The sequence below is a fragment of the Maniola hyperantus genome, chromosome 3 (genome assembly GCF_902806685.2).
Source record: "Maniola hyperantus chromosome 3, iAphHyp1.2, whole genome shotgun sequence".
Taxonomy (NCBI): domain Eukaryota; kingdom Metazoa; phylum Arthropoda; class Insecta; order Lepidoptera; family Nymphalidae; genus Maniola; species Maniola hyperantus.
Window position 1 is genome coordinate 7,147,304 of NC_048538.1, and position 27,611 is coordinate 7,174,914.

The 27,611-nt window shown below is 35.6% G+C and overlaps 1 protein-coding gene across 1 annotated transcript in view; it reads right to left on the minus strand.

Moving 5' to 3' along the window:
* Positions 1-27,611, minus strand: part of LOC117996716 (adenylate cyclase type 1-like) — a 119,399-nt gene that overhangs the window by 56,409 nt on the left and 35,379 nt on the right. The window contains exons 4-5 of the mRNA XM_069509581.1: positions 15,682-15,831; positions 9,939-10,057 (exon numbers count right to left, since the gene is read on the minus strand). Coding sequence (XP_069365682.1) covers positions 9,939-10,057; positions 15,682-15,831 — 269 coding nt within the window. The remainder of the gene's footprint in view (positions 1-9,938; positions 10,058-15,681; positions 15,832-27,611) is intronic.

Consider the following 27,611-nt stretch of genomic DNA (forward strand, 5'->3'; position numbering starts at 1 on the left):
GGCTAACTTGTATCTAAATAAAAAAAGACCTTTTGATAGTGCATGATCGGAAAAATAACAATTTACACCCGTCACGTATTTACACCTATATTATATCGTGTCCGACGTGTTTTAATTCTCATTACTTAGTTACACATATCTCGGTGGTATAAATGCACAGAAATACATTGTATTCCTAATGATAGTATGCTGGCCGGTTTCTATTTTCAATTAGGTTAGTGTTTTGCCTCGCTCCAAAACCAATATGATTACAATGTAAGGCACGGCTTCATACCTACTTATAATATTGTTAAGAGGCACACTGGCGCAACTGCAGTACCCTAAAAGTTAAAACTATAAGCGGATTTGTAATATTGATATAAATGTCTGAAATAAAATATTTACAGTACATTTAAGAAAATTAAATATCAAAGGAAATTAGAGAGCTACTGCTACTAAGAGAGCTACGTCCTAATTGGCAAGGATCGTATATGATAAAACGATGATGAGTTATCGTGCGATGAGAATGATCGTACGATGATTTAACAGGGGGTCCTAATATGCCACCAGTCTGCGATGCTCATCGTACGATGCCATCGTGTGGTGGTTGCAGCGTTGTTTTCCATGTCCGTCTATCTTTGGCTACTATCTTCATATGAAACATAATATGCGTTGAAACATTATGATATTAAAGCATATTACAAAAGAATATGACGGGAGGCATAAACAGAGCATAAATCTAAATATTTCACGTCTTTTGGTGAGTATCTAAAATATCATAAAATAGGGCTTGAACCGTCGTTATATCTTTAGACGGCACAGGCCGTGGGTGTTGACAGGTTAGTTTGTCATCTATAGATCACAATGAAAAGTGCTCAAGGTTAAAAGCTCCAAATATAACAAGAGTAAACGCTATTGTACGGGCAATAACACACACAAACGTTTTTACGACCTCCCTGGCGCAATGGTCTTATTAATGCAAAGTCCCGGGTTCGATTTTCGAGCGGGGGACAATTTAGTTTATAATATTTGGTCTGGTACATAGTACCGTCTTAAGTCAGATTTTTTATTTTAACACGTTTTGTACAGTCAATTCACGTTATTTTTTTTTTATTTTTATTATTCATGTACCAAAAATTGTAGTTACAAAGTAATAATAAATTAAGTTACATCGGAAATGCTTATCTCTAAACAGAGATTTCTTCCAGCTTCCCATTCAAGGTTGTGAGTAAGGCGTATCAAGAAGTGGAATAGGTCTACGGTACTAGAATCTAATAAACTACATAAATATCTTATAATAAATACCCAAATCAACTTATATACAATAATAATACTTATCATAAATAATTATATACATAATATATGAAAAATATAAATACATATAATATATAAAATACTCTATATTAATGATAGGTAATACTGCTTCACTCTGTATTTGAATGAGTGTACTGAGTGGCAGTTCTCTCTGACATTTTCAGGAAGTGAGTTCCAAAGTTGGGTAGCTAGTACGGTGAAAGATTTGTTATAGAAGACTGTGTTACAACGGGGAGTGACGAGAGGATTTTTTGAGACACACGACCGCATAGGTCTAGTAGGAGGGCGGGATAGTTGAAATCGCTCTCGTAGATAACCAGGGGAAGAGGTATTAAGAACATTGTAGAGAACAGTCAGAATATGCAAATTGCGGCGAAAGCGTATTGGGAGCCACTTTAACCGACGACGGTAATCGGAAATATGGTCGAATTTGCGCAGGCCGTATATAAACCGTATGCACAAATTTTGAAGTCGATCGAGTTTGTCAAGTAGCTCTTCGGTAGCATCCAAGTAGCAGACGTCCGCATAGTCGAGAATCGGAAGCAACAGAGAATGTGATAGCATAATTTTGGTACGCAGCGGAAGGAAATTCTGCAGTCTCCTCAAGGAATGGATCGAATAATGCATACGTTTACTGATCTGATTTATATGTGCTGCCCAAGCGAGGTTGCCATCCATAGTCAATCCTAGGTTTTTCGCTGTGGATGTGTAAGCAACGGGTGTGCCATCATAAGAAACCAAAGGCAGATCACTGAAGGCAATACGATTTCTTAGCGGCCTGCTTCCAATGACCATAACCTGTGATTTATTAGGGTTAACTAATAAACCAAAAGAGTCCGCCCAATTTTTTATAGCAACTAGGTCTGTGTTCATTGCTGTTATCTCTGCATCCAAGTCTGACAGTGTTGCATGCCTATAGAGCTGCAGATCGTCTGCATATAGGTGGTAGTTAGAACTAATAATTTTGGTGATTTCATTGATGAAAATAGAAAAAAGAAGAGGGGATAGTACACCGCCTTGAGGTACACCAGCAGAGAGGTAAGCCCAGTCAGAGTTAGCCTCTTCAGTGCGCACCCTCTGTAGGCGACCGTGAAGATAAGAGTGAAACCAGTCAATCGCAGGGGAGGATATGTTAAGAGATCGAAGGATACCAAGCAGGATATCAAAGTCAACTGAATTAAAGGCGTTACTAAAATCCAACAAGGCGATAATAGTTACTTTTTTGTTATCCATTGCGTAACGAATATCATCAGTGACTTTGATTAACGCTGTAATGGTGCTGTGAGAGGGCCGAAAACCTGATTGAAAGGGACTCATAAGATTGTTCTTAAAAAGAAACGTGGATAATTGTTTGAAAACATTTTTTATTTTCGTTTTTTATAACGTTATTTATTTTCAGACACATTTTTACAATGAGAATCGTATAGTGAATGTTATATTTTACGAAGACGAAGTGGGAAACCAATAAGGTAGATTTATAGAATCAAGGAGAGATGCGCCACATTCAACGGAACCATTTGAATGTAGTTCGGATTCGAATTCCTGCACTACAAATTGCTTCGTTTAATTAGCCTCAATCAATATTGTGGAATGGAATAAAATGGGCTCAACAAAGAGCTGAACTCTGGCTGAACTGGTAGAAAAGTTCGAACGGTAATGAAATCGAACAAAGGCGCACTTGAGCTGTCTACCAACGCAGTACTGAATGTATACAAATTGATGCCCATGACATCTTCTGCAGAATTGAAAAAATCCCGTTTCAGAAATCCGAATCACTTTAAAGATGATCGCATATCTAGAGACAACCTGTACGAAAATATTTTCAATACTGAAACTACATGTGACAGATAATAATTAAAAAAAAATCATAAAAATCAAAACTAATGTTAAAATTAACATCATCAATGAGGCGTTCCACGTTGCAAGTTTGTTAGAAAGAAAGAAAAGTTAAACTCGCGAGTATCCCTAATTCTACGAATAACCTGCCCTGCAATACTACAGTTGCAAGTGCGTATTATGAGTGCTTTCGTTTGATGACTGTTTGAGAGTTAATATTAGCCCAAGACAAAGCAACAAGTAAATATCCTGAGTTTAGATGTAGGTACTGGACGATTCACGCGATCAATTTAATGCGGGTGATTCGCCTCGTTGCCCTGATTCAGACATTTTTATAAATATCAATGATGCTTAAACTTTCTTCAATTAATTACTTTATTGCATATCACTATGTTTCGGGATAATTGGTTGGTATTCGAATCAGCTTTAATTATTACTTAAATTATACAGATGAGTTATGTTAATTTTAGTAGGTATATCTAATCTAACAACCGCACTCAGAGTCGCTAATCGTTTATAATAAAGTCACTGTGTCAAACGCAAAATAGTTTTCACTGAAGGCTGAAGGATATTTGGTTTTGATTAATGGGATTGATATCATCTGAGAACCAAGGGACTAACATTGATGTCTGATTTAAAAATATATAAGTTAAAACAGTCGTATTTAATAAAATGTTCAATGCTCATAGTAACAACTGCAATTACATGCAAAATTAGTACATAACTGACTTAATACAGGCCATATACATATTTAGGTATGTATACAGGGTTACAGGAAAATAGGACACGATCCCGTTAAGGGGTTATAGTACAGGACATTAGCTATCAAACGACCCCTAAAGTGCTTATGCGAAAGTGTATCGTTTTCGAGTTGTTAATTTTTTTATTTTTTTATTGGTAAAAGGGTGTTTGCCACTTTAAAAATTAATAAAAAAAAGGAACAATGTATTTCAGCAGATTTTTTTTATTTCTTGCTAGTTCATATCCTTGTTAATAATAAACAGTTATAAAACTAAAAAAATCTTCAAGCATTTTAAAATTACAGCCCAAAAACTGTACAAGTTTTCGAATTTTAAATTTAATTCTTTGAATAACTTGCAAATTTTCTGTAAAAATTACTATGGCACTTATCCTGCGGATTATTTTAAAAACATCTACGTTTCATTAGCTATCCATTGGTACAAAAAAATTACAAAAAAAGTCATAAAATCAAGAAAAAATTACACAACAAAGAGACCTGGTAGAAAATTCTAACAAATGCTATTGCCAAAGAAATAAATCAGAATCTATGTAAAAACGAGTTTAATGCAAAATAGTTAAAGATTATTTTTAATGAGGTCAAAAGGTAACATAAAATCAATCAACTGCGAGTCGGGCTCGCACACCAAGGGTTTCGTACCATCGTACAAAAAATAACACTTTTTATTTTTTTTTAATTTTTATGGCGGCCATTTTGTAATTTTTAGTATTTATTGTTATAGCCGGCAATAAAAATACACATTCTGTAAAAATTTCAAGTCTCTACGTATTAGGGTTCACGAGATACAGTCCACTGATAGACAAACGGACGGCCTGACAGACGGACGGACGGACGAACGAACATGAAATTTTCACAAAATGTGTATTTTTATGGCCGCTATAACAACAACTACTAAAAATTACAAAATGGCCGCCATAAAAATTAAAAAAAAATTAAAAATTGTTATTTCTTGTACGAAGGTACGGAACCCTTCGTGACTCGCACTTAACTGATTTTATATTACCTTTTGACCTCATTAAAAATAATCTTTAACGATTTTGCATTAAACTCGTTTTTACATAGATTCTGATTTAATTCTTTGGTAATAGCATTTGTTAGAATTTTCTACCTGTCTCTTTGTTGTGTAATTTTTTCTTGATTTTATGATTTTTTTTGTATTTTTTTGTACCAATGGATAGCTTAATGGAACGTAGATGTTTTTAAAATAATCCGCAGGATAAGTGCCATAGTAATTTTTACAGAAAATTTGCAAGTTATTCAAAGAATTAAATTTAAAATTCGAAAACTTGTACAGTTTTTGGGCTGTAATTTTAAAATGCTTGAAGATTTTTTTAGTTTTATAACTGTTTATTATTAACAAGGATATGTACTAGCAAGAAATAAAAAAAAATCTGCTGAAATACATTGTTCCTTTTTTTTATTAATTTTTAAAGTGGCAAACACCCTTTTACCAAGAAAAAAATAAAAAAATGAATAACTCGAAAACAATACACTTTCGCATAAGCACTTTAGGGGTCGTTTGATAGCTAATGTCCTGTACTATATCCCCTAAACGGGATCGTGTCCTCTTTTCCTGTAACCCTGTATATTGCCAGAATTTCATTAAGGTAATTATATTTAAACTCTGCTAATAAGCTTGTAATTGCAGGTCAGAATAATTACTATTTATGCATCAGAGGCCTATACAATAAAAATGGCGCTAAAACCGCATGCAATTAAACTTATCTATCATATTATAGAATCCACGTACAGTAAAGACGAATCGAAGCCAATCAGTTGGCAGCTAATAAACTTTATATCCAATGATTTATGTCGTAACAATTTATTTTATAACTAACTAGCACATGGATGGATGCGCCTTTTTGCGGAAGATATAGTATATTTTATGATGGTATACCAAGAACTATCACACTAGTCACTAACGAAGTGTTCAAACTTAAGTAATAATAAACATCTATAAAAATAAAACCATAAATAATTTCCCATCTTCTTTGCGGTGATAGCCTAGTCGTTAAGACGTCGTCGGTCTCGTATTCGGGGATCCGGATTTTAATCTCAGTAACGCAACTTTAACTTTTCGAAGATATGTGCATTTTAACCAATTAAGTATCACTTGTTTTAACGGTGAAGGAAAACATCGTGAGGAAGTTTTCATGCCCATAATGTTCTCAAGTCTGCCAATCCGAACTTGGCCATCGTGCAGCGTGCCAAACCCTTCTCATTCTGAGAGGAGACCAGTTCTCAGTAGTGAGCCGGCGATGGGTTGATCATAATGTTTTTTTCTTAGTACATTACTTTTTCATGGCCTATCCGCCAACCAACTTTTATGATTTTGGTACAAAAATAGCTTGCATCCCATAAGCGTACATAGGCTAGGAAGTTTTTATCGCACAAAATCAAAGAATTCCCACATAGATTAATTATTATTGGTTTCGCTAAATTCCCAATTTTTAAAAACCTTAGCCTAAGCGGATGACGTAATGGGCATCATTTAGTTTTTTTATATTTTTCACATGAAATACTCTCGTACAGGGTCTAAAGCCTAAAATTACAAGTAGGTATCCATTGCTAATGAGTAATAGTCAATTTGTTAATAAGTTAATTACGAAACTCAAGTATACAGCCGTACATTTACGACTTATTTAATACTTTTTATGTCTTCAGCGAGTATTAAGAAAACAGTTTTATGTAACTGGCGAATTTAATGAACTTTTTATGTCCCTGACTACGAAATTAGTTTTAATAAGCTGAATAATTGATATTTACATAGTTTTTCTTCTCTCTGAGTCAATAAAAGTGATATCTAGAGTTCAGATTTTTTTTTAAATCGACAGTCCCATTTTTTTTTTTTTTTTTTAAAAAGAATATTAGCCATTTTTTAAATGACTAATATTCCCCTTTCCTCTCCAATTAAGCGTCAAGCTTGTGCTAGGAGTAGGTACGACAATAGTGCAACGGGCGGGGTTTGAACCGTCGACCTTTCGGTTTTCAGTCCACTCCTATACCGGTTGAGCTATTGAGGCTCTTGATGATGATGGTACTATACTACGCGACAGGTCGAGATGGCAATCGGGGAGGGAACGCGCCGCACACCCGCGCGTTAAAATGGTGCGGGCGAGCGCGGGTGACGTGCGGGCGTCCCCCGTCCTCATACCCCGATTGCCATCTCGACCTGTCGCGGACCTGATATATATTATGGTTTAACAAATTGGAAACTTTGGATAAGACAAAGTGATTTTCTAATAGCCACTAGTTAGTGAAAGATAAAGCTTATCAATTCTCTACAACTATCTGGAGACAGGTACCTGGAGTTGGACTTTAGACAAGCTCAAACATGGAAGGAAAAGAATTCAGTATGGTGGTGTCGTTCAAGATGTATCAATGACTCGAAACACACTGACGTGTAGAAAACATTTGACGTCTAAATTACATCATTACTTTGAGTAACGGGCAGAATGGTAGTGCCAAATGAATAATTAATTACCTTGTTGGCGTTTTGAAAATGCTAAATAAGAAATAATATAATATATATGAACGTCATACGAGGACAGGTGTTCATACTAATAATTTGGAAGGGCAAATCAAATAAAAATACGAGTTAAAAAACGCTTTCTTGAGGTGAAGCCATGGCCATGGCGTAGTAGCCATGACTGGCCGTATGAGGTTAAGAAGTAATATGACCGGTTGAAATATTTGGTTATATAGTATGTATTTTGTGTAAAATTTAAATATATCAAAGGAGAAACTGACTAATTGACATAGCAACGTACGGCTCAAACCGTTGAACCTAGATACTTGAGATCGCCGTAGATCTCCACTAAGAAAAGATTTTCAGAAATTTCACCCGAACGAAGCCGGGTCGCATCAGATCATATAAATCTCTAGTGTTGAATTAAGTGGGGGTATTGTAAGAGAAAAGACGTGTGTAAACGTGGGTTAATGTAATAAACTGGTCATGACCCCACGAAAAAGCAATATGTCACCATGACACCAAGTTTACACAAATTGATCCATTCAACGCATAACCCCTTGGCCTTGGCGTTCAGCCTTTCCAAATTACTTTCCCGTTTCATTAGCTGGCTGTGATTCACATTAGTCAAAGACAGAGCTTTCTTTATAAAAGTAGAACAATACGAAATTTGTGCTTTGTGAGGCAAGCAAAACTTAAGTCTAATGCGTAAAAAATGACTTCTCACCCCGCAATTTAACTCTATGTGTCCAATTTCATGCCAAATGTAATTTTAAAGGTGAACCGTACTTTTGACATGACAGTTGAGCCATAGAGTTAAAATGACGCGGGAGAAGTAATTTTGTACGGACTATAAGTAGGTATATTAATAACACCACTGTGGCAACATGTATGCTATATCTTTTGCCTGAGAATTTAGCCTATCCATTAAGAACTATAATTGTTCCCATATAAAAAGTTTTCAGCCTCTCTCCAGCTCTTTAACTAACTATCGATCTGAATTATCCTGTAATGTCCCACGACTGGGGAAAGGCCTCTCTCCGATTTTTCCACAACTCCCTATTATGTGCCTCTTCGGGCCACCTAACTGTATCTAATTAATCACGCCATCGTCGTGCGTTGATGACGCGTAGGCGTTGATGATTCTGGGTAATTCAGATAGTCTTTAAAATATATCCATGAAAAATATTACATTGATCTGCCCCTGACTTGACATGTGACTGAAGGGCAAACAAACCAAAATACAAACACACTTTCGCATTCATGAAGAGCGAAGTACGAATTTAAGTTTTAACTTCTAATCATTTATTCATCCGGAAATCGAATTTAGCAAGGTTTAATTATTTGTGTCTTAAGATTCTGTTAAATCTACTAAGAGCATGAAGGCTATGGATTAACGCTACTATGATAATTCATCTTTGCATTTTGAGTAAACATTAATATTAGCTTAATCGTTATGATTAGTGCGGCTATAAAATTTAATCAATAGAGGCAGGTTATGAAGTCGAGAGGAATCATTCGTGGATCAATTTGGAGGCAGGCCAAAACCGCAATGTCTCGATAAGAGATACCTATTACCAAGCAAAAGTAATTTAACACACGTGGATGAGTAATTTTATACTAACTCTGTTAGACATTGCCTGGTTTATATAAAACACGAAAACTAAGCTATATTATGTGTTCTCCACTAAATGACTTAAACTGTATTTATCATTAAATGACGTACCTATATGGGTATGATATAAAATATCTTTCTACTTTCGTTCTCAAAGTTGCACTTAAAATTATTTCGGTTATCAAATCAAATTAGTCACGAAAAAACCAGCCAAGTGCAAGTCAGACTCGCACACCGAGGATTCCTTACTACAGTCGTATTTTTTCGATATTTAGCATGATAAATCAAAAACTATTATTTTCATAATAAATAATAATCTGTTTTAGAATGTACAGGTAAAGCCCTTTTCATATGATACCCCACTTAGTAGGTATACTAATCTCACTTTGGTTGAAAATACCAATTATTTTTTCATTAATACATTTTATTTTTTTGTGATGTAACCACAAATTCACGGTTTTCGGTTTTTTCCCCTTACGTGTGCTATATGACATACCTACCTGTCAAATTTTATGGTTCTAGGTCAACAAGAAGTACCCTGTAGGTTTCTTGATAGAACAGACAGACAGGCATACAACGAAGCGATCCTATACGGTTTCCTTTTTTCCTTTTGAGGTACGGAACCCTTGAAATCTAAATAATCTTGGTTTTGAAAAACATTATACTAAAATCTATTCTACTATATCAATTCTATATTGCTTACGATTAGAGATGGATCTTATGGAGCTGCATAGTATTAACTGAAACTATCGGATATCCGAAACGTCGGATTTTCCATAGTTGTCCGGTAGTAGACACTAAAAATGCAAGAGGTATCTTAAATCTTAGGTAACCAAATCCGATTTACTCTTATATGTTTAAGACACAGACAGACAGACAGAGAATAGGTACACAGGTGAGAAAAACAAAATAAATACATGGTTGAAATATATCTCCGTAAAGCCTTGTTAATCGAACTGACTCACCTGACTTGCTCGTGCTTTTGAATGTAAATCTTATGGAATTGGCCCTCGACAGGCGATATTATGTCGTTCTTCATCTCCATAGCGACGTGTTGCGGCAGCACGGATAGCAGTAATCGTTCCTGTTGACAATGATCAAAGGGTTTATGAGCAGAGTGTATTCAAGTGAAATATTACTATCAATACGGGTTGTATTATTTTATGTTTTTTTAAAAGATTTTTCTTTCAAAAGTGTGTCTGACTGTCTGTCTGTCTGGCTAGTTTTTCACGCCAGATTTTGACGGGGCATAGAGATAGCTTCCATCCCGGGTAAGTATAGGCTACGTTTTATCCTGTAAGGTTCCCATATGATACCCGAATGAACCGAAACTCACGCGGACAAAGTCACAGGCATTATAATATAGTAATTGATAAACAGGATTGATTATACGTAGGTAATAACCGTATTACGAAATATTCTCGTGAAAACAAAAAAAAATCTTATGAAACAGTAGCAATAGGTCCTAATCTGTTTTGCATTAAGATAAATCCTCGTCTTCAACAAATTTTTCATTCAATATTCGTAAGCACTTATTTTTTGTTGTACTACCGTTCCTAAAAAGGACGAATAGAGAGCTATTCATTTCTATAATTTAGTAGACGACTGCATTAAATTCTTCTGCCTCTTAGGCTAAATCGCAGCTAAATCCCAACTTTGTTCGACAGTCTGCAGAAATAATGATAAGCGTGCTCACTGCTTCCCCTCTACTCTTGGTCATTCTTTCAGCAAATCTCGATCTGGGAGAGGTTTAGTTCGTTTTGTATGTCTCCGGAATCCAGGGACAAATAAACAGAATTTTTAATAGTTTTACGGATTTAAGGATATTATCTGGACTATGTTTACACAGTTCAAAAACCGATAGACGTTGGGATCCCAATGCTGCCGTCCTCAAGCTAAAACGTCGTTAACCAACATTTGGCCAAATTTGACTTTTTAACGCTATCTTACTTAGATTTTTTTTTCTATCGACCAATCTAACCGGTATTTTCCTAGCTGCTTTAGTTTTTGAAATAGCAATATGAAGAACGTCGTTAAATAACTACCTGTTCATATGATAACAACACTTAAGGTGACGCAGGACGCTCGACCGAAATTGGCAGCGCACGTGGGTAACATGTTTGCTTTTCACTTGACATTGTATAAGAAAGTTGAGAGGCACGATGATTTTCACTGAAATCAAGCGCGTGAAAAGGGTTTAGGAAAAGTATTTTTGGGAACAAACTGCTGAGTTTATGTTTGCAAAGTAAAGTTATTTCAACTAATGAATAAATAAACTACGTCTAATGATAAATTGTTTTAGAATTTTCATATCCCTAATCTTATTTATTTACGCTCAAAGTTGTCATTAATTTAGTGTTAAAATAGGAATCTTTTGAGCCTCGTAACTTTTAATTCAATATTTTTTTCAATGTTTTATGTATCAATAAACCTAGATAATGACGAGATAAATCGATATAATTTTTAGTGTTGTGCGTACAATATCGAATATTGTTGTAATTTCCCTCCTACGTTTGTATGAAGAAAGCACTGAACTGAGTCCCCTTAAACGCATTTAACTGACATTTGCCAGTCTAAAATGTCTCAAAGCTGGTTTTTTTTCTTAAATTCCTTAACTTAAATGTCTTTAAAGTCACTTTACTTATTTTTAAATTAAGTTTTTCTCCAAAATTATGGTGCACTATTCCATAACTTAAATGTCTTTTAACGAAAATGCTAGACTAAAATGTCTTTAATGACACATAAACGCGTTACAGTTTAGTGATATTTTGCAAAAAAATATTGTTTCCTATCCTAAAATAACTCTATCCCGCAATACATAACTTTAATGTCTCTAACTATTCCCGCATCTCGCGAGGTTGTGACTTTCTTCTTCTTGCATTGCCGTCTCCTATCGGAGGTTGGCAATCATTAGAGCTATCTGCACCTTGGACACTGCTGCTCGGAAAAGAGATCGGGTACTCTTCCCGTACCATTGGCGTAAATTCTTTAGCCACGATGTTCTTCTACGGCCTGGTGGTAAGACTGCCGGCTGTTTTCCCCTGAATAATGAGCTGAAGGCAGTCGTATTTGCTATTTCTCATAATGTGGCTGAAATACTCCGCTTCTTCTACTTCTTCCGCACTTTTATGGTCTTCAGGATTTCAACATCTTCACTTAGCCTCTGTAGTACAGTTGCATTTTTGATACACTGTACCCACGAGATTCTCAACATTCTTCTGCATACCCACATTTCAAAAGCTTCTAACTTTGACTAGTGCGCCTGCGAGAGCTTTCTGTAAACGCTTTGTGGCATTCAATCAAAAGTTTGCACCAATAGGCAAAATAACCAATGAGTTCAAACCTCTCACTGTACTCTGGAATGATAGCGTAGTGGGAAGAAAACAAGAGGACATAACGGACTAAGAGGACTTGCTATGAAGAAAAAAGGAAAATTGTATGATTTTATGGATTTTGTAATGTCACAATTATTACAGCTGACCTAAGATAGTGCTTTTATTTTATTTATGAATACTGAGGATATTTTGAAATCCATGGTTTTTCACGGTTCACTTCTACAAACGGGCCCACAAAGGACGATGGTAACTGAAGAGAGAGTCATAAAATCCAGCTTCACAGGGGAAGTTGGAAAAAATATTATTAGGATTACGATCAATCACAAATACAATAGATACAATAAAACTATATACATTTTATTTTATTTTATTTTATTATTGTATATACCTACATTTATTCTAACTCTATTCTGTTAAAATAGTTTAATTATAATTTTAAGTAATCTCTTTTGGCCTTCTGTTATACCTAGATTTAAATTTAAATAATAATTATGTATTTACGCTGTTGATTACTTTCAAATAAACAAAATAAAAAAAAATATGCTACTCGTAATATCTACGTACAATAATTATCCTCGGAAAACAGATACAACTCCTTAACCTGTGAACCCTACTTAGCCATGATAGTTTCCTTTAAAATTGATTATATTATATACTACTGCTGTGAATTTTTTCACGTTCCTGTATACAACCATATGGCTGATAAAGGGGGTAGACACTTGACTCTGATAAAAATTAGCACTTTAATTAAAACATCATATTTTACAACGGATCTAGAAATTGAAAAATTATGTTCCCACACCCACAGTATTTTTAAAAGACCTATTCAACGATATCTCACACTATGAAACGATGAAGACGAGAAAAAAAAATTCACCCCCACTTTACATGTAGGAGAGCCACCCTAAAAATAATATTTATCACAATTTTATTTCACCACTTTGTCGGCGTGATTAATATTTATACCCATGCCAAATTACAGATTTCTAGCACTAATACTATAAGTTTTAACAAAATAAGAGACTACTTTCGGACTGTTCCTCTTTCAATTGTTGTAGTTACCGTTACTTTCATTGGAAAATCTCAAATTTTTATAAACAATTGCTAACCTAAAACGTCGCTACGGTTCGATCATTTGCAATAAACCACATTTTAGTTTAGCAGTTTTATACAGTAGCGTTTCTCCCCAAAAAACGCTACTGTATAAAAACCATTTCTATTCTACTAGACTAAAATGTGTTTAAATTACAAAAGCCGCATTTTAAGTGTTATGTTTTTCATAGTTTTAAGGATCATAACCTAACCTACAATGTCGTTAAAGTCTTTTAGAGTCATTTTACTTTAGTAACTATACAATTTTTTTCAGTTTCGTAAAACGATGAAAAAAGTAAATGCAATCCAAGCCTTAAACGTCTTAAAGGTTACGTAATCTAACGACATTTAAGTTATGTAAATACAAGACGTTGTTAGAAAAAATGCTAGACTAAAAAGCCAAAACTGTCCTGCTTTAATTATTATTTATTCTAGAAACTTAAAAATACAGCTATTCAAAAGTGCTCTATTTGCTCTACATTTGCATAGTTTCAAGATTTGTATACGGTTATTAGTTATCAAATGGCATCATTTCTTCATAAATTCGCGCTTTTTTGATCATATCTCGAAACTTGGTTGTGGTAGTTAACGACACTTTAGCTTTAGGACGGCAGAATGGTGATCTCGCACCGGAAAGCTCAGCGTTGGAAGACCAAAACTATGTGGACAGGGAACATCAAGCAAGTCGCAGGGAGCCGCTGGATTCAGGCGGCGCAAGACCGTGGCGTGTGGAAGACTCTACAAGAGACTATATCCAGCAGTGGACATCTATCGATTGATGATGATGATGATGATGATGATGATGATGATGATGATGATGATGTTGAGGATGATGTGCTTCCTGCTTGCCCTCTACTCCTGGTGGTCGTTCTTGACGAGGCAAATATTTGCTCAAAGCAAATCACGGTCTCGAAGATAGGTTTTATTAGTTTTGTATGTCTCCGGGATCCAGGGACAAATAAACAGGAATTTGTATTACGATTACGGATTTAGGGATATTATTTGGACAGTGCACTTGGCCAGCGTGGTGGACCATGGTGAAAGCCTTCTCATACAGAGAGGAGACCCGTACTCATCGTACGTGACAACATCGTAATGAAACCTGCATGCCTGACAATTCTTCATAATGTTCTCAAAGGTTTGTAAAGTCTGGCAATCGCGGTACACTATGGCTAAACCCTTCTCATTCTGAGAGAGCTGTTCTCAGTAATGAGCCGGCAATGGGTTGATGACAATGATGATGGATGATAATTTGGTCAATTTATTTACCACTTTTTCAATCTCGTACTCAGATGGCATTGATTGTGAACATCACACCCTAGTGTGAATATGTACAAAAAATTAAATAGGCAATTAGAAACACCATATGAAATCAAAGACGCGTTCAAATATGAATATTACATTGTGGAATATTCTCGATACCTATTGATGTTTTCGTGGAAAACCATTATAGTTTAGTGTGTCCTGTCCTGTTTCTTGCTCATTGGTGCCGAAATCCTGTTCAGTACAGTGATCGATCTTGCGCTTCGTATATGTTACTTAGTTTCACTTCAACGGACCCTCGTCACTTCCGGTAGAACCGTATGCTGCAAAGTTCGTTTTGAACTGCAACGGAAACTTTTCCTTGTTGGATCAATATGGGTAATGTGGTTTTATTCACAGTCTACTAGAGAAACAGCTATACGCATGCCTGTGGCATCCATGCACGCTTGTTGCCACAATCCTTTTTGCAATGTATTGTGCAAAAGCCTTATTGTCAATTGGTCGACCTCACAGAACAGGCAACCAATTTTTACGTCGATCCTATACTGATCTGGTTTGATTTGTTGAAGCCAGGGACATCAGAATAAAGCTCAAAGTCACTTAGCGGGGGATAAAGAGATCTATACTTGATGGTTTCTCTACGTAATCAAATCAGAAACGCGATCCATAAGAGAACCAGAGCAGGTAACAGCCTCTCCTCGACGGCTCGAAGTGGTGATCGGCAGGCCGCATAGTTCGAAAAACTGCTAGACGTTGGGATTCCAAGGTGCTAGAATGGATCTAGCACTGGAAAGCGCAGCGTTGGAAGAACCGTCACAAGGCGGACAGACGGCATCAAACGATCCAGGGAACCGCTGGATGGCATCTGGAGATCCCTACAAGAGATCTAAGTCTAGCAGTGGACGTCTGTTGGACGTTGGTTGATGATGAAAGTACATAGCCAATTGCACTTTTCGACTTTATCCCTCCACTCTCGTACAGAGCTTTTTTTACTTGAAGCCAACTGTCTTATGCTTACCAGTTTCTCATTCTCATCCTCCATGTCGAGGCGCGCCGCGATGCAGTTGCGCGTGTCGAGGAAGGCGCGGCGCTGAGCGTTCTCCATCAGCGAGTGCATCAGCGCACCCACCACGTTCACGCACACGAACACCACCACGTTGCCCAGGATCTGTTCAATTGTATAGCTTTAATACCAAAAAATAGCTTTGAGTAGTGGTTAAGACATTCGCCTCCTAATCGGAGGTCGGGGGTTTGAACCCGGGCACACACCTTTAACTTTTCGGAGCTATGTGCGTTTTAAATAATTAAGTATCACTTGTTTCAACGGTGAAGGAAAACATCGTGAGGAAACTTGCGCACCTGAGAGTTCACCATAATGTTCTCAAAGGTGTGTGAAGTCTGCCAATCCGCACTTGGCTAGCGTGGTAGACTGTGGCCAAACCAAACCAAATGAATCTCCCTACTTTAATAATTATTATTTTAGGCAACTATTTATTTTTCACGGTAGGTACTTATCTATAACATTACAAGATATTTTATTTTAGTCTGGTGCTCGAGCTATAATTTACTAGTGGTTCAAGTTGATTTAATTATTATGTACCTACTAGCTAATCCCGTTACCGTTACCTAGATAAAAGGTAAAAATCAACTACTATAATATTATTTATACCTATTGCCATCATCAAATTTACCGCGTACTACTAAACTTACCCACTAAAAGATAACCTACCATTATCATCATACCCAATTCATGTAAGTATTCATTGGTAGTTCGTTTTATTTATTATTGTGACAATTTTTAAACGCACTATACAGTAAAATCGCTTTTCCCTTGTGCTATTCGTTCTTATATCAAAACCAATTTCGTTAGAAGTAAGCCCCTCTGATCTTTGCGACCGTCAAAGGCCGTGTAGCCTTTGTAACAGCAAAGCAAAGTATATTTTGTAAGACGGTAAGGTAAAAAAAAATCTCGACTCTCGATATAGAATTGCAAGCGTAAGCCTCTTAAGGTTTGGCCAAACGCGATGTGTTCAATATGGCTCCCAGATGTTCTAAATGTAATACAAGAAAGATGAATGCGGGAAGTCGTTTGCACTGCAGATAAGCGCAGGAACCGCGCGCTAGGCGTCGCGCTCGAAGAGTGTGATCTTACTCGCGTTTAGTACGACGATGTGTCGTGCTGCTGTCGTTGTGCCGTCACGCTTTGTATCTACCCAGGCCTTTAGCGCGGTCCAGGGTCAAACACGAGTAGAGTATACGCTCCTGATTTATTAGATATCAGATTAGGAAAACAGATATGGATGGTTTTGAGTTTAAGACTTCAGTCGTTCTGCAATATTACATGCATTATTCATGTCGCGCGACGTTCTATCACAGTCACTATAAATAGCGTTACAAAATAGTAGTTCCATAAAAAAAGCTACACAAATGGAACACTATTAATCAGTGCCACGCGTAAATGACCTGTCAAAATTAATGCACATGCATTTTTGTATCATGTAATGATTAGAACATACATATAATATAATATACATGTTGAGTTATACATTTCATATGTTGTTTTTTTAGGCGTACACATTTTTGTACACATCAAACGAGTCGCAGAAAACCGTTGGATGCAGGCGACGCGGCGCAAGCCCGTGGCGTGTGAAAGTCTTTACAAGAGACAGCTATGTCCAGCCGTGGGCGTCTATTTGTTAACAATGATAGATATTGTACGAAAATTTTATCAGCAGTGAGGCTCCACAGTGTGAAAGATTTCATATAGGTACGAATATAATTTCTTAATATAACATTACGAGCCGTATTGGACATAGTATCGTTCGTTGCTTCGAACAGATAGACCCGTCGTTTCAGTCGCGCTTTGTGTTTGTCCAAGCCCTTATGCACCCTGGCTGGTGGCTTAGAAAACCGACTTCGTTACATAAACACTAAAAATTGAAAAATAATTTAATTTATTACCGAATATATTATGTATACAAGAGTTAATATAGTTCCATAATAATATTTTTTGGTGCCGGTGCCAATTAGCTTTAGCTGCGCGAATCGTCTAGACTTCATAATTTTATGGGACTCCACAATGGCACCTCATTGGCACCGACCCCAAAAAATATTATTATGGAACTATATTAACTCTTGTATACATAATATATTCGGTAATAAATTAAATTATTTTTCAATTTTTAGTGTTTATGTAACGAAGTCGGTTTTTTATTTTTTTTGTAAAAATTTTTTATTTCACAATTTTTAGTGGCCCCATGGAATTATGCTATGACTGGTTAAAAATCTACTGTTTACTAAGCTATTACACTGATCGCGAGCAATTTACTCTTATCCGTTGAGGAGTTCCAGTATCTATCTTCGAAGATGTTCATCAGATCTTCACCAAATTGAAATGGGACCAACTTTGAAGTATACCCTTTCAAACAAAAAAAGAATTTTCAAAATCGGTCCAGGCGTTTTTGAGTAATCGGGGAACATACATAAAAAATAATAAAAAAAAAAAAAAAAAAAAAAAAAAAAGATTCCGACGAATTGAGAACCTCCTCCTTTTTTTGAAGTCGGTTAAAAAGCGAAACTGGCTACATGATAAATTAAAATGTTTCACCACCCAATGCAATATAAGGTAAGGTACCTTGTATCAAACAACAAAGTTAGAAAACCACATCCATACTAATATTATAATTAATGCGAGTGTGTCTCTCTGTCTGTCTGCTAGCTTTTCACGGTCCAACAGTTTAACCCATTTTGATGAAATTTGGTACAGAGTTAACTTACATCCCGGGGAAGGACATACGCTACTTTTTATTACGGAAAATTAGAGTTTCCACAGGATTTTTAAAAACTTAAATCCACGCGGATGAAGTCGCGGGCATCACCCAGAATAAAATAATTTAGTGCTTAACCCCATAGAAACTCAGTTAGCGCGGGCTTATAATATAAAAGCACGTAGGGGAGGCCCGGCACAGTTGTCAAGTGATTGCATTCCGTTGAAAACAAAAACTGCACGAAATGAGCGCAAACCACTCCTGGGTTCTCGTTAGTGAAATTAGGTGGATAATTTGGCTTGATAAACTCATTAAAAGGGCATTTATTTGACGATCGGCAAAGGACCCAACGAAGCCGCAAAACTTGACCTGTGTTTGAAATTTCACAAGTTTTATTTGTTCGGATAATAAAAGTTTAGAAATAGGCCTTTTCGAAATTATTGGCTTTCAAGAAAATCCAATATTGTACGTTATACTTAATATTATATAATCTAATAATTGGAAATTTTAATACTTATCAAATAAAAGAGACGCACCAATTTAATCAGTTAGTAATTACTCACTAAGAAGTTTTTTTGTTCTTTGAAAAATGATTTTTAGAACAAAATAAAAGTATTTTGTTTAAAACAGTTAACCCTGTTCTAAAACATATTTAGAACTGATTTTACACATTTATTTACGACAATGCTAACCCTGGTTTTAGATGCAACATTTTGTTAACAAAAAGTTGTTCACTAGGCTTTACGTTAGTTGTCAATGTTATGGATAAGAAAATAAATACGTAGCGAGTAGTGAAGCCATTTTAAAGTTTTAAAAGCTCTGACTTCATAAAAAAAACCGGCCAAGTGCGAATCAGGCTCGCACAACGAGGGTTCCGTACAACAGTCGTATTTTTTCAACATTTTGCTCGATAATTCAAAAACTATGATGCATATTAATAAATAAAAATCTATTTTAGAATGTACAAGTGAAAACCAAGCTCTGACTTCATAAAAAACCGGCCAAGTGCGAATCAGGCTCGCACAACGAGGGTTCCGTACAACAGTCGTATTTTTTCAACATTTTGCATGATAATTCAAAAACTATGATGCATAAAAATAAATAAAAATCTGTTTTAGAATGTACAAGTGAAGACCTTTCATATGATACCTTTCATATGATAAGGTAAATTAAAACTATCTGACTATTTAGAAGTACTTGTAAAAAGTTTACATGAATAAAAAAACCATTCTATTCTATTCTATTCTACCCCACTTGATATAGTTATCTTACTTCAAAAATTGAAAATACTAATTATTAGTTTATGACCACAATTTAGTTTTTTTGTGTAATGTAACCACAAATTCACGGTTTTCAGATTTTTCCCCTAATGCCAGCTGTAAGACCTACCTACCTGCCAAATTTCATGATTCTAGGTCAACGGGAAGTACCCTGTAGGTTTCTTGACAGACAGACGGACGGACAGACAGACAACAAAGTGATCCTATAAGAGTTCAGTTTTTCCTTTTGAGGTACGGAACCCTAAAAAGACTCAAACTTCAGTAAACTAGTTTTGTTTACTAATATATTTTATCAAAACGTATATGCCGTCATAATTTTCCGCTCCTTTTGGGGCATGTTGCCTATTATGGTAGATTATAAGTTTTGCGACAGCCATAGTCAAGAGGTTTTTGCAATAAAAAATAGTGCAATTCTAACAGTTTCGACCGCATTAAGCGGATTCAAGAAATGCTAACTGGTGACGTTAATCGTACGCTGTTGTGACCTAAAGGTGAACGCACACCTTGTAGTGTAAAGATCCTTGCAGGAGACCTTCGTGCAGCAGTGGACTTCTATCGGTCGTGACGACGACGCGACGACGACATAAATCTCATAAATATTCAATTTATTTTGCTTGCTATGGCTCAGTTCACGGCCTACTGACCTTTAAGCGCCCACATTATTTGTTTCTATTCCCAACAATTTACTAAAACATGAAGTTCATTGTTATACAATGTGAGCATGTGATTTTCTTGATGCCATAAATTCCTGCTTCTATAGTAAAAGGTAAGTAGTCCTAGGTTCAGTTACATATCAAGCGGTTAAAGTTACATTACGGTCACCGTTAAACTGTTATCACAAAAAAGTACCTATATTTATACCTCCAGCACGGCTAGCATGGGCCGAAGATAAAAATTATATCCCCCGATTTTATCCACTGCACAGGAGATAACATTAACTTCTCCACCCCTCAGAGCACGGCAACAGGGGAGAGGAGAAGTTTATCCCCGTTTGACATTTCACGGGGACTCGGGGGACTATTTATCCACCGTCTATAGCATGGGGCCAAATAAAAGAAGATAAACTGTCCTTTTTTGACATTTGAGAGGGATAATTTTATCATCGAGATTAGAGGTGGGTATAAGCTCATAGAACTTTAACTCAATTATTAAAAGATCAAAAAACATGTCTCGCGCTTTTTTTATTAGTTTGAAATAGAGAATTTAGAACGAAAATAACATGAGCACGTAATTAGTGATGGAAGTAATCCCTTTGAATTTCCCGACGCTGAGTTCCAACACTTGTTTCGGATGGACAAATATTATGTGCTGTACTTATGCGAGCAGCTTAATGAAGCACTAAAGCCGATTAATTCGGTGGATGGATTCATAAAAGTAAGTAAGTACTTACCTATTACCTAAAACCATCTTGTGCAAACGAATAGGTACCTAATTTAGGTTACCTACTTAGGTAGGTAGTAGGTACCTACAAATAGGTATTCGCGGCTATTCTCTATTTATTCTACGTCCTCACATCTATAAGACTCTTGGCAGATGGTAGTTACCAGTGAGATACAAGTCAAGGTCATGGGATGACTATTGCCCGCGACTTCATCTGTGTGGATTTAGGTTTTGAAAATCCTGTGAGAACTATTTGATTTTCCAGAATAAAAAGTAGCCGGTGTCCATCCTCGGGATGTAAGCTAACTCTGTAGGTACTAAATTTCATCTAAATCGGTTAGACTGTTGGGCTGTGAAAAGCTAGCAGACAGACAGGCAGACACACTTTCGCATTTATAATATTAGTATGGATTATTGGAAATATAAAATAACACAATGACTCATTATAATAAAATCATTTATTTGAACAAAATAGGCAGGAGTCTAATTTAACAAAACAATTCTTAAATTAAAATACACACCTATATCATAGTTAAATACATAATGATACACAAACACAATAACACTTTACAAATTATAATGGTTCATCATAAGTGTTTTGTAAGAGTAAATATGTTAGCCTATTATACTTTATAGACCATTTCAGTATATCCTCTTACTCTTAATTTATTATTATTGAAAATCATTAATGTATAAATTGTATATTTCAGAATTCCAATGGAACAACCAAAGGACAGACTAGAAAATGTAACAAATAAAGAAATCTCACATATCTATGGATCAAACCAGACTGCTAACTGTTGCCCGACAATAAAAGGGAAAAAGGGATGGAATAATAAATACATATTTGCATTAAAATATATTTCTTTAAGTACCTATTACCTAAACCACCTTGTGCAAACCCATCCTTATATCTACTACTACTACTAGGGTTCTGTAGGGTACCAATGGGACCCTATTACAGTCTCAGCTCTCCATCTGTCTGTCTCCTGAAACGTAACAGGTTAAAGTTGAAATTTTGTACTTATTTCTATTGCTGCTATAACAAAAAATAAGTTTCTTCAAAAAATAATTTTGCTTTAAGTACTCTTTCTGTGTGATTGAGTAACAAACACAAACTTTTAGGCATAATATTAGGAATACCAATTAAAACAATGCTTATTTGGATGTACACAAATCTCTGATGTTAACTTAACAGATCTAAAAGTAGTGCTATTATCCTTAAGAAAAGGAAGTAACAAGTTTAATGTTCAATCAAACCACACTGCCATAGAATAACTTCCTATATTCGTAACTATTTACAAATTACAAAAATGTACATATCCTCTACTTACTTTTTATTTATTTATTGGCATTTATTGGAAAACCACTCGGGGCTATTGGTTTTATAAAGTACCCACTGTGTACAAAGTGGGTTAAACGACAGTCTCACCATAGTCCACCACCGACACTTCAAAGATTTCCTGCCATAAGATAAAAAACATTGGCTTGACATGCTTATAAAGAAATTAGGTTAGTTTAATAGCTCAAACCATACCAGCTTAACCAATTTTAAGTGATATTGAACTCTTCTCAGTGCAGTGTGCTGAACTGTTAGTTTTATCATCATCTCAAACAATAATGAAAATATTTTATGTTGATAAGATGTGTACCTAACTTACCTATTCCAATAGGTAGGTACCTAAAGTTATTTTGAGTTTGTTATACAAGACACACATTTAATAGAACTAAATTAATACACGCATCTCTCTGGCTGGCCCATTATGGAGTCTTCAGGTCCAATTCCTGTTGAGCATTTATGCCCAACAGTGATAATTAAAAATTGAACACTTATGTGCTCATATATGTGACCGACGGCACTATTGAGACATTTCCCGGTGGTCCTACATCCCGAGCTGCCTCATCATACTTGTCAGTCAGTGGCCAGTGCCCTTCTTCAAGTACATATTTCCATGTCTGCAAATAAAACAACAATTTATGCATTTCTTTGTCGCTAACAATATCAATATATTATCACTTCAATTTTGTGTACTGACTAACACAAATTGTCTTTGTGATACTTACTGTGATAGCTAGGAATTTCAACTATTCGATTATTTTTTAATTTGGATAATTCAAAAGTGGAGTTAGGTTAGGTAAACACAAACAATAACAATACTTACGTGCATAATCTTCTGTGAATGTTTTTTAAACTATTTTACGGCTCCGGCTTCTAGCTCTTTTAAAATAAAAAGCAGCCACAGACGAGTTACGAGTAACGAAAACGAGCAAAATCAAAAGCACAGATAAAAAATAATAACACTTTGACATTAACCGAGGACTAGTCTTTCCCCGCCTTATCACCGGGGATAATTATATCCAACCCTGTGCCCATGCTCGGAGAGTGGAAATAACTATCGGAGGGGATAAAATTTTTATCCTTTCCTCGGGGAGAAAATTTCCCGGCCCATGCTAGGCCTGCAGGTCGAGAATTAAGGTCAAAGGTAAAATTTAGATCTCAAGTTAACAATGCCTTACTTGTGCAACCCTACAATTTCCTTTTATTGATGGTCAAAGTTTAACTGTAACCGTAACGAAACTTCCGCCTGATATGCGACTGGCTCAGTAACTATAACAACAATGCTCTTGCTCAATATTGTACATGTAAACTTTCACAAAGCTTGCATGTACAAGATACTGGTAGACTCAAGTATATAATTATGTCAAGACAAGTTGATAAGTAACGAAAAGCCATTCAACCGAAGCCCCATCAGCCCAATAATAGAGTGGGCCGTTTATTTTGATTCATAGATAGCCCACGTCCAAATCACATACATTTAAAAGCAATCAATACTAATTATTTGTTCGAACGTATCATGAACGCATGCACGTAGTCTTTATCTGTGTTGTTCAAATAACATTAGGCATTACTAGAGATAGAGAGACAAGAAATCTACCGTTGTCGGACCACTTTTATCTCACTTTACGTAGTAAACGATCGTTCTGAAGCTTGTGTATTAGCATGTCCCGAGCGGGTGTGGCACTCTCTGATGATCTCGGCGATACGAAACAGTGAACTAAACAAAAACAATAATAATGTTGACCGAATTTCGGTCCATCTAACCCGAGACCAGCTTACGCCAACTATACGGGAAATATTATAGTGCGAAAAAGTAGGTATCTATTAATTAGGGTTCCGTACCTCAAAAGGAAAAACGGAACCCTTATAGGATCACTTTGTTGTCTGTCTGTCTGTCTGTCTGTCAAGAAACCTACAGGGTACTTCCCGTTGACCTAGAATCATGAAATTTGGCAAGTAGGTAGATCTTATAGCTGACATTTGGGGAAAAATCTGAAAACCGTGAGTTTAGGGTTGGATCACACAAAAAAAATTAAATTGTGGTCATGAAGTAATAATTAGTATTTTCAACTTTCGAAGTGAGTGACTATATCAAGTGGGGTATCATATGAAAGGTCTTCACCTGTACATTCTAAAACAGATTTTTATTTATTTTTATGCATCATAGTTTTTGAATTATCCTGCAAAATGTCGAAAAATTACGACTGTAGTACGGAACCCTCATTGCGCGAGCCTGACTCGCACTTGACCGGTTTTTTTATTTATTAAATAGCCCAACAGAATCGGAATCTTCGAAATATCTTAACCTTTTAAAAAGAAACTTCTGGAAACTATTATGATTTGATATTTTGATATCTTATACTATTTGACATCCTTTTCAGAGCAAATAATACTATGGCTTCGTAGGATGAATTGAATAACACTATACAATAAGCAATAGAGTAAGAGTTATATCCGATAACGTGGATAAAAGGTGGAAACATTGTATCTTTGAAATAGAATAATATACACACTACTCACTACCCATCCTACCTTGCGATATTCTTGCAAATAAACGAAATGGAATTGAAAACATTGGGAAATGTTTATAGAGTTAGACTATTTGTAGATTCAAAGCATATTTTTAAGGTCTAATCGTCCGGTCTCAACACCGAACTACATTCAGGTTAGCCTCACAATCCGCGATATTACAAATCATTTGCCAAATTCCGACAGTGGGACCGAACTTCAGAAATGGAAATATTATATCTTCTTGTACCACTCTTTATAAGTTACAATAACACTTTTCCAAAGTACATATAATTAAGATATAGATATACACATTTAGACTTAATTTTTTGTCAGACGTGCTAGATTGCTATTGGACGGAAAAGCGACATCAGCATGGAATACGAATTTTCAAAAGCAATGTTGTAGTAAAAATATAGTCTAAGCTTAAACAAAGAGATAAAATGCATGGAATTGATAATAACAATTCTAAACCTCTATTCTGCCTCCGTTGCAGCCATTCGCCGTCCAATTTCCGTAGCGAATACACTTTTCAATATATTCAAAACTGAATATAAATCTTTTTGCATTGATTTCAACTCTAAGAATAGAAGCTAGTGAATATTTCAAAGGACGTAGAACTCATATAAGCGTGCAGGAATATTCACAAGATCCAACATCCAACAAGTTTTTCAAATGTTTTATTTACAAAAGGTTATATAAATCAAATAAAACGGGATGTTTTCAAACCTACCCGTACCGAAGTCTGTACGTGTACAATGTGCAATTCATTTTTAGGGTTCCGTAGCCAAATGGCAAAAAACGGAACCCTTATAGATTCGTCATGTCTGTCTGTCTGTCCGTCCGTATGTCACAGCCACTTTTTTCCGAAACTACAAGAGCTAGTCGCTTCTCTTGAAGAAACGCTTGGAAATAGAAATCAAGATTTTTATTCAGATAAACTTAATTTCTTTTTATTAAATACTTTTGCCAAAGACTTTTCTATTGTCTTAAGACTTGGCATGACCTTCTCAAACCCACGGAGGTGTCAATAATGCAGGACGGTCTGACACTGAATATTGAATAAATTTCACATACAACGTTGTGGCAATATTATTATGGAAATTCGATGTGAACTCATTCGGTGTTCATAAAATGTCGTTTAGTAAAAATCAATAGTAATATTTAAAAAAAACTATTCAATACTTATAAGAACTTGATACACGAGATATTAGTTTACTACGAGTATGATCGTGTTAGCTCTGGTTTCTTTGGTAATTTATAAAATAAAAATTCTACTCACGAGTAAGATGGAAGGTTTTAGCTTCAAGGATACCCTTGTTACCGTAACATAATAATATAACTACAAGTAATTACCCATAACCAAATAACATTTAATAGTACCTACCCTATAACTCGGAGACTTAATTAACATATAAGAAATAACAAGTAGATCACTATCAGCGACATTCACTGTTGATTAGAAAATATAATTTTAAAAACCTAAATCTACGCGGACGAAGTCGCGGGCATCAGCTAGTTTAAAATATAACTTTTATAAAACACATCCATGATACTAGGCATTTCATAAATATTAATAATACTGTGGACAAGGTTTCTATAGCAAGCGTGTCATTTGCGTAATTGTTTGTGAGCGATTAACCTAATTTCTCGTACATATGATCATCAATCTATGACTACGTGCATCTACCCGCCCGACACCCCGGCAGAATATAATAATGGCAACCATACGACCATACCACAATCAAACAAATTACTTCTCCAAATATAAACATTGTAATATTACAAGAAGTAACAAAGATCATTTAAATACAAGCTAAGCTTTTAAAACAAGATACACCTAATTTTAGGAGATTTGTAAAAAATACAATAACCTTTTTTATATACAGTTTAACAATCAGAAAAGAAAATATACCTACTTACCTAAAAATTATATTAACATCACAATATTCATAACAATGCTGAACCAACTTTAATGAATAAGTAAATAAAACTTGACTGATAATTTTTTTAGTTTTTCTTTCGCACCATAACAAGAAGAAACTTTAAAAGATACAAGACATAAATCATTCGTCTCGAAATTTTATTTCAATATGAAGTTAAAGTAGCAGATTAAAGTTTCAAAAAAACGTCGTACTCGTAATTATTCATTTTTATGAGTATCCATCGATAGAAATACTTCCCACACATCTATTGTTTAAAATGTTACTTTAAAATATCTACTCTTCTGAAGGACAAAAGTCAATTATATAAGTCAAAGCAACGCACTAAAATCTGACAGGTTGAAACGTTATGGTATACTTTTCGTTTCAATTGACAGAGCGAAGTCATGAGTTTGAGGTGTTAAAATCGTCATATGGGTATTGAGCAAAAGAAATATTACTGCGGCAAAAACACCCTGTAAGCTATTCAATCTTCCCGTTAAAATAAGAATTTGCCAATATTGCCGTAACTATCCACTTTGACAAACGAGTTTTGTGCCCAACTGCTTGCGATTCACGGAGGTCGGCCGAGCGTGATATAAATATTATAAGAAGCTATGTGTAGGATAGGAAGCTTCCATAAATCATCCTCCACCGCCATCGAGAAACGTTTATCATGACATAACAGCCGCTATTAATTGGCGTGAGATAATAAGACATAACGATTTTCTATAACATATTCGATAGGTATG